This window comes from Scyliorhinus torazame, chromosome 11, assembly GCF_047496885.1.
Source record: "Scyliorhinus torazame isolate Kashiwa2021f chromosome 11, sScyTor2.1, whole genome shotgun sequence".
NCBI classification, from domain to species: Eukaryota; Metazoa; Chordata; class Chondrichthyes; order Carcharhiniformes; family Scyliorhinidae; genus Scyliorhinus; species Scyliorhinus torazame.
Window position 1 is genome coordinate 250,650,484 of NC_092717.1, and position 8,629 is coordinate 250,659,112.

General features: G+C 63.2%; 1 protein-coding gene across 2 annotated transcripts in view; it reads right to left on the reverse strand.

The window, feature by feature from the left end:
• The window catches only part of cdk5 (cyclin dependent kinase 5), a 248,988-nt gene extending 243,941 nt beyond the window's left edge, over positions 1–5,047 (reverse strand). Inside the window, exon 1 of one of the 2 annotated variants that reach the window (XM_072468561.1) lies at positions 4,914–5,047. In XM_072468561.1, the coding sequence (XP_072324662.1) occupies positions 4,914–4,950 (37 nt within the window). In that variant the 5' untranslated portion in view covers positions 4,951–5,047. The remainder of the gene's footprint in view (positions 1–4,913) is intronic. The other variant, XM_072468562.1, reaches the window with a different exon arrangement.
• Between the last annotated feature and the right edge of the window lie 3,582 nt (positions 5,048–8,629).

An 8,629-nucleotide genomic window follows, 5' to 3' on the forward strand; every position in this document is an offset into this window, starting at 1 on the left:
TGTCAGAGGGTCAGTACTGAGGGAGTGCAGCACTGTCAGAGGGTCAGTATTGAGGGAGTGCTGCACTGTCAGTGGGTCAGTACTGAGGGAGTGCTGCACTGTCAGAGGGTCAGTACTGAGGGAGTGCCGCACTGTCAGAGGGTCAGTACTGAGGGAGTGCCGCACTGTCAGAGGGTCAGTACTGAGGGAGTGCTGCACTGTCAGAGGGTCAGTACTGAGGGAGTGCCGCACTGTCAGAGGGTCAGTACTGAGGCAGTGCCGCACTGTCAGAGGGTCAGTACTGAGACAGCGCTGCACTGTCAGAGGGTCAGTACTGAGGGAGTGCCGCACTGTCAGAGGGTCAGTACTGAGGGAGTGCCGCACTGTCAGAGGGTCAGTACTGAGGGAGAGCTGCGCTGTCAGAGGGTCAGTACTGAGGGAGTGCTGCACTGTCAGAGGGTCAGTACTGAGGGATGGCTGCACTGTCAGAGGGTCAGTACTGAGGGAGTGCTGCACTGTCAGAGGGTCAGTACTGAGGGAGTGCTGCACTGTCAGAGGGTCAGTACTGAGGGATGGCTGCACTGTCAGAGGGTCAGTACTGAGGGAGCGCCGCACTGTCAGAGGGTCAGTACTGAGGGAGTGCCGCACTGTCAGAGGGTCAGTACTGAGGGAGTGCCGCACTGTCAGAGGGTCAGTACTGAGGGAGTGCCGCACTGTCAGAGGGTCAGTACTGAGGGAGTGCTGCGCTGTCAGAGAGTCAGTACTGAGGGAGTGCCACACTGTCAGAGGGTCAGTACTGAGGGAGAGCTGCGCTGTCAGAGGGTCAGTACTGAGGGAGTGCCGCACTGTCAGAGGGTCAGTACTGAGGCAGTGCTGCACTGTCAGAGGGTCAGTACTGAGACAGCGCTGCACTGTCAGAGGGTCAGTACTGAGGGAGTGCTGCACTGTCAGAGGGTCAGTACTGAGGGAGTGCTGCACTGTCAGAGGGTCAGTACTGAGAGAGTGCCGCACTGTCAGAGGGTCAGTACTGAGGGAGTGCTGCACTGTCAGAGGGTCAGTACTGAGGGATGGCTGCACTGTCAGAGGGTCAGTACTGAGGGAGTGCCGCACTGTCAGAGGGTCAGTACTGAGGGAGTGCTGCACTGTCAGAGGGTCAGTACTGAGGGAGTGCTGCACTGTCAGAGGGTCAGTACTGAGGGATGGCCGCACTGTCAGAGGGTCAGTACTGAGGGAGCGCCGCACTGTCAGAGGGTCAGTACTGAGGGAGTGCCGCACTGTCAGAGGGTCAGTACTGAGGGAGTGCCGCACTGTCAGAGGGTCAGTACTGAGGGAGTGCTGCACTGTCAGAGGGTCAGTACTGAGGGAGTGCTGCACTGTCAGAGGGTCAGTACTGAGGGAGTGCCGCACTGTCAGAGGGTCAGTACTGAGGGAGTGCTGCACTGTCAGAGGGTCAGTACTGAGGGAGTGCTGCACTGTCAGAGGGTCAGTACTGAGGGAGTGCTGCACTGTCAGAGGGTCAGTACTGAGGGAGTGCCGCACTGTCAGAGGGTCAGTACTGAGGGAGTGCTGCACTGTCAGAGGGTCAGTACTGAGGGAGTGCTGCACTGTCAGAGGGTCAGTACTGAGGGAGTGCTGCACTGTCAGAGGGTCAGTACTGTGGGAGTGCTGCACTGTCAGAGGGTCAGTACTGAGGGCGCTGCACTGTCAGAGGGTCAGTACTGAGGGAGTGCCGCACTGTCAGAGGGTCAGTACTGAGGGAGAGCCGCACTGTCAGAGGGTCAGTACTGAGGGATGCTGCACTGTCAGAGGGTCAGTACTGAGGGAGTGCCGCACTGTCAGAGGGTCAGTACTGATGGAACGCCGCACTGTCAGAGGGTCAGTACTGAGGGAGTGCCGCACTGTCAGAGGGTCAGTACTGAGGGAGTGCTGCACTGTCAGAGGGTCAGTACTGTGGGAGTGCTGCACTGTCAGAGGGTCAGTACTGAGGGCGCTGCACTGTCAGAGGGTCAGTACTGAGGGAGTGCCGCACTGTCAGAGGGTCAGTACTGAGGGAGTGCCGCACTGTCAGAGGGTCAGTACTGAGGGAGTGCTGCACTGTCAGAGGGTCAGTACTGTGGGAGTGCTGCACTGTCAGAGGGTCAGTACTGAGGGCGCTGCACTGTCAGAGGGTCAGTACTGAGGGAGTGCCGCACTGTCAGAGGGTCAGTACTGAGGGAGAGCCGCACTGTCAGAGGGTCAGTACTGAGGGATGCTGCACTGTCAGAGGGTCGGTACTGAGGGAGTGCCGCACTGTCAGAGGGTCAGTACTGAGGGAGTGCCGCACTGTCAGAGGGTCAGTACTGAGGGAGTGCTGCACTGTCAGAGGGTCAGTACTGAGGGAGTGCCGCACTGTCAGAGGGTCAGTACTGAGGGAGTGCCGCACTGTCAGAGGGTCAGTACTGAGGGAGTGCCGCACTGTCAGAGGGTCAGTACTGAGGGAGTGCTGTCCTGTCAGAGGGTCAGTACTGAGGGAGTGCAGCACTGTCAGAGGGTCAGTACTGAGGGAGTGCAGCACTGTCAGAGGGTCAGTACGGAGGGAGTGCTGCACTGTCAGAGGGTCAGTACTGAGGGCGTGCTGCACTGTCAGAGGGTCAGTACTGAGGGAGTGCTGCACTGTCAGAGGGTCAGTACTGAGGGAGTGCTGCACTGTCAGAGGGTCAGTACTGTGGGAGTGCTGCACTGTCAGAGGGTCAGTACTGAGGGCGCTGCACTGTCAGAGGGTCAGTACTGAGGGAGTGCCGCACTGTCAGAGGGTCAGTACTGAGGGAGAGCCGCACTGTCAGAGGGTCAGTACTGAGGGATGCTGCACTGTCAGAGGGTCAGTACTGAGGGAGTGCCGCACTGTCAGAGGGTCAGTACTGAGGGAACGCCGCACTGTCAGAGGGTCAGTACTGAGGGAGTGCCGCACTGTCAGAGGGTCAGTACTGAGGGAGTGCTGCACTGTCAGAGGGTCAGTACTGTGGGAGTGCTGCACTGTCAGAGGGTCAGTACTGAGGGCGCTGCACTGTCAGAGGGTCAGTACTGAGGGAGTGCCGCACTGTCAGAGGGTCAGTACTGAGGGAGTGCCGCACTGTCAGAGGGTCAGTACTGAGGGAGTGCTGCACTGTCAGAGGGTCAGTACTGTGGGAGTGCTGCACTGTCAGAGGGTCAGTACTGAGGGCGCTGCACTGTGAGAGGGTCAGTACTGAGGGAGTGCCGCACTGTCAGAGGGTCAGTACTGAGGGAGAGCCGCACTGTCAGAGGGTCAGTACTGAGGGATGCTGCACTGTCAGAGGGTCAGTACTGAGGGAGTGCCGCACTGTCAGAGGGTCAGTACTGAGGGAGTGCCGCACTGTCAGAGAGTCAGTACTGAGGGAGTGCTGCACTGTCAGAGGGTCAGTACTGAGGGAGTGCTGCACTGTCAGAGGGTCAGTACTGAGGGAGTGCCGCACTGTCAGAGGGTCAGTACTGAGGGAGTGCCGCACTGTCAGAGGGTCAGTACTGAGGGAGTGCCGCACTGTCAGAGGGTCAGTACTGAGGGAGTGCCGCACTGTCAGAGGGTCAGTACTGAGGGAGTGCTGCACTGTCAGAGGGTCAGTACTGAGGGAGTGCTGCACTGTCAGAGGGTCAGTACTGAGGGAGTGCTGCACTGTCAGAGGGTCAGTACTGAGGGAGTGCCGCACTGTCCGAGAGCCAGTACTGAGGGAGTGCTGCACTGTCAGAGGGTCAGTACTGAGGGAGTGCCGCACTGTCCGAGAGCCAGTACTGAGGGAGTGCTGCACTGTCAGAGGGTCAGTACTGAGGGAGTGCCGCACTGTCAGAGGGTCAGTACTGAGGGAGTGCTGCCCTGTCAGAGGGTCAGTACGGAGGGAGTGCTGCACTGTCAGAGGGTCAGTACTGAGGGAGTGCCGCACTGTCCGAGAGCCAGTACTGAGGGAGTGCTGCACTGTCAGAGGGTCAGTACTGAGGGAGTGCCGCACTGTCAGAGGGTCAGTACTGAGGGAGTGCTGCCCTGTCAGAGGGTCAGTACGGAGGGAGTGCTGCACTGTCAGAGGGTCAGTACTGAGGGAGTGCCGCCCTGTCAGAGGGTCAGTACTGAGGGAGTGCCGCACTGTCAGAGGGTCAGTACTGAGGGAGTGCAGCACTGTCAGAGGGTCAGAACTGAGGGAGTGCCGCACTGTCAGAGGGTCAGTACTGAGGGAGAGCCACACTGTCAGAGGGTCAGTACTGAGGGAGTGCTGCACTGTCAGAGGGTCAGTACTGAGGGAGTGCCGCACTGTCAGAGGGTCAGTACTGAGGGAGTGCTGCACTGTCAGAGGGTCAGTACTGAGGGAGTGCCGCACTGTCGGAGGGTCAGTACTGAGGGAGCGCCGCACTGTCAGAGGGTCAGTACTGAGGGAGTGCCGCACTGTCAGAGGGTCAGTACTGAGGGACTGCCGCACTGTCAGAGGGTCAGTACTGAGGGAGTGCTGCACTGTCAGAGGGTCAGTACTGAGGGAGTGCAGCACTGTCAGAGGGTCAGTACTGAGGGAGTGCCGCACTGTCAGAGGGTCAGTACTGAGGGAGTGCCGCACTGTCAGAGGGTCAGTACTGAGGGAGTGCAGCACTGTCAGAGGGTCAGTACTGAGGGAGTGCCGCACTGTCAGAGGGTCAGTACTGAGGGAGTGCTGCACTGTCAGAGGGTCAGTACTGAGGGAGTGCTGCACTGTCAGAGGGTCAGTACTGAGGGATGCTGCTCTCTGGGTGACCCGGTTCTATTCAGCGGTCCGGCCTCACACCCAGAGCCGGGGATTTAATCCCTGCGGCCAGGCCGCCGCCCCGGCCCCGCTGACCCCCCGCTCCGGCCCCGCTATCCCCCCGCTCCGGCCCCCGGCCCCGCTGACCCCCCGCTCCGGCCCCGCTATCCCCCCCTTTACCTTCGCCGATTTTCTCCAGTTTCTCGTATTTCTGCATCTCGGCGGCCGGACACTGAGGGGCGGGAACCGGCCTGACAGCGCCGCCCTCCGGCTGGGAGGACCCAACTCACAGCGCCGCCCTCCGGCTGGGAGGACCCAACTCACAGCGCCGCCCTCCGGCTGGGAGGATCGAACTCACAGCGCCGCCCTCCGGCTTGGAGGACCCAACTCACAGCGCCACCCTCCGGCTGGGAGGACCCAACTCACAGCGCCTCCCTCCGGCTGGGAGGACCAGCCTCACAGCGCCGCCCTCCGGCTGGGAGGACCAGGTTCACAGCGCCGCCCTCCGGCTGGGAGGACCAGGCTCACAGCGCCGCCCTCCGGCTGGGAGGAGCCGGCTCACAGCGCCGCCCTCCGGCTGGGAGGACCCAACTCACAGCGCCGCCCTCCGACTGGGAGGACCCAACTCACAGCGCCGCCCTGCGGCTGGGAGGACTCAACTCACAGCGCCGCCCTCCGGCTGGGAGGATCCAACTCACAGCGCCCCCCTCCGGCTGGGAGGATCCTACTCACAGCGCCGCCCTCCGGCTGGGAGGACCCTGCTCACAGCGCCGCCCTCCGGCTGGGAGGACCCAACTCACAGCGCCACCCTCCGGCTGGGAGGACCCAACTCACAGCTCCGCCTCCGGCTGGGAGGACCCAACTCACAGCGCCGCCCTTCGGCTGGGAGGACCCAACTCACAGCGCCGCCCTCCAGCTGGGAGGACCCAACTCACAGCGCCGCCTCCGGCTGGGAGGACCCAACTCACAGTGCCGCCCTCCGGCTGGGAGGACCCGACTCACAGCGCCGCCTCCGGCTGGGAGGACCCAACTCACAGCGCCGCCATCCGGCTGGGATGATCCAACTCACAGCGCCGCCTCCGGCTGGGAGGACCCGGCTCACAGCGCCGCACTCCGGCTTGGAGGACCCAGCTCACAGCGCCGCCCTCCGGCTGGGATGGTCCAACTCACAGCGCCGCCCTCCGGCTGGGATGATCCAACTCACAGCGCCGCCCTCCGGCTGGGAGGACCCGGCTCACAGCGCCGCCCTCCGGCTGGGAGGACCCAACTCACAGCGCCGCCCTCCGGCTGGGAGGACCCGGCTCACAGCGCCGCCCTCCGGCTGGGAGGACCCAACTCACAGCGCCGCCCTCCGGCTGGGAGGACCCTGCTCACAGCGCCGCCCTCCGGCTGGGAGGACCTGGCCTCACAGCGCCGCCCTCCGGCTGGGAGGACCCAACTCACAGCGCCGCCCTCCGGCTGGGAGGACCCGTCTCACAGCGCCGCCCTCCGGCTGGGAGGACCTGTCTCACAGCGCCGCCCTCCGGCTGGGAGGACCCGGCTCACAGCGCCGCCCTCCGGCTGGGAGGACCTGTCTCACAGCGCCTCCCTCCGGCTGGGAGGACCCGGCTCACAACGCCGCCCTCCGGCTGGGAGGACCCGGCTCACAGCGCCACTCTCCGGCTGGGAGGACCCGGCTCACAGCGCCGCCCTCCGGCTGGGAGGACCCGGCTCACAGCGCCGCTCTCCGGCTGGGAGGACCCGGCTCACAGCGCCGCCCTCCGGCTGGGAGGACCCGGCTCACAGCCCCGCCCTCCGGCTGGGAGGGCCTGGCCTCACAGCGCCGCCCTCCGGCTGGGAGGACCTGGCCTCACAGCGCCGCCCTCCGGCTGGGAGGACCCGGCTCACAGCGCCGCCCTCCGGCTGGGAGGACCAGGCTCACAGCGCCGCCCTCCGGCTGGGAGGACCCGGCTCACAACGCCGCTCTCCGGCTGGGAGGACCCGGCTCACAGCGCCGCCCTGCGGCTGGGAGGACCAGGCTCACAGCGCCGCCCTCCGGCTGGGAGGAACTGGCTCACAGCGCTGCCCTCCGGCTGGGAGGACCCGTCTCACAGCGCCGCCCTCCGGCTGGGAGGAACTGGCTCACAGCGCTGCCCTCCGGCTGGGAGGACCCGGCTCACAGCGCCGCTCTCCGGCTGGGAGGACCTGGCCTCACAGCGCCGCCCTCCGGCTGGGAGGACCTGGCCTCACAGCGCCGCCCTCCGGCTGGGAGGAACTGGCTCACAGCGCTGCCCTCCGGCTGGGAGGACCAGGCTCACAGCGCCGCCCTCCGGCTGGGAGGAACTGGCTCACAGCGCTGCCCTCCGGCTGGGAGGACCCGGCTCACAGCGCCGCTCTCCGGCTGGGAGGACCTGGCCTCACAGCGCCGCCCTCCGGCTGGGAGGACCCGGCTCACAGCGCCACTCTCCGGCTGGGAGGACCCGGCTCACAGCGCCGCCCTCCGGCTGGGAGGACCCGGCTCACAGCGCCGCCCTCCGGCTGGGAGGGCCTGGCCTCACAGCGCCGCCCTCCGGCTGGGAGGACCTGGCCTCACAGCGCCGCCCTCCGGCTGGGAGGACCCGGCTCACAGCGCCGCCCTCCGGCTGGGAGGACCAGGCTCACAGCGCCGCCCTCCGGCTGGGAGGACCCGGCTCACAACGCCGCTCTCCGGCTGGGAGGACCCGGCTCACAGCGCCGCCCTCCGGCTGGGAGGACCAGGCTCACAGCGCCGCCCTCCGGCTGGGAGGAACTGGCTCACAGCGCTGCCCTCCGGCTGGGAGGACCCGTCTCACAGCGCCGCCCTCCGGCTGGGAGGAACTGGCTCACAGCGCTGCCCTCCGGCTGGGAGGACCCGGCTCACAGCGCCGCTCTCCGGCTGGGAGGACCTGGCCTCACAGCGCCGCCCTCCGGCTGGGAGGACCTACCTCAGTAACAGAGATCTTGGGCACAGTACGAAGTCTTCACCTGAGGAAGGAGCAGCGCTCCGAAAGCTAGTGACATCGAAACAAACCTGTTGGACTTTAACCTGGTGTTGTAAGACTTCGTACTGTGCTCACCCCAGTCCAACGCCAGCATCTCCACATCATGGAGATCTTGGGGGAAGGGGGACGTTCCCAGATTGTGGAATCCAGTACCCCAGGTCCTGCAGTGATGGTTGGAGGAGTCAGGGAAGGATGTTCTACAGCTGGATTGTATTGCAATGTGCTGTGTTTCAGTTGTAGCTCAGGACACATCCGTCCAGTATAAACGCAAATGCCCAATGCACTTAATCGCAGTAAAATATCACCAGATCTCAGAATTTTTACAACACAGGAGGCCATTCAGCACATCACGTCTGCACCAGCTCTCCGAATGCTGGTTTAGCACAGTGGGCTAAACAGCTGGCTTGTAATGCAGAACAAGGCAGCAGCGCGGGTTCAATTCCCGTACCGGCCGCCCCGAACAGGCGCCGGGAATGTGGCGACTAGGGGCTTTTCACAGTAACTTCATTGAAGCCTACTTGTGACATGATTGTTGGACTTTAACCTGGTGTTGTAAGACTTCTTACTGTACTTGTGACAATAAGCGATTATTATTTCAAATTAACAATTCACCTCCTGCCATTCTCTGATTGTAATGGTGCACTTTCGGAGACTTCATTACTAGAACAAAAATGGATTTATTTGCAGTCAACTACAGGGGTGCATGTTTGCAGCTAATTCCAAAATACCTCTGCACTAGGAGAACTCCTCCCCCAGGAGTGATTCCCTGCTGTGGGTCCCAATTGGTCCCCCAAACCGTGTGATCCTTACTCTGCTGTGTTGCCCTCAAAGGACAATCACCACACTCACCTTCTCCCCATAATCTTTCACATTCACAGGGCAGTATGGTAGGACAGT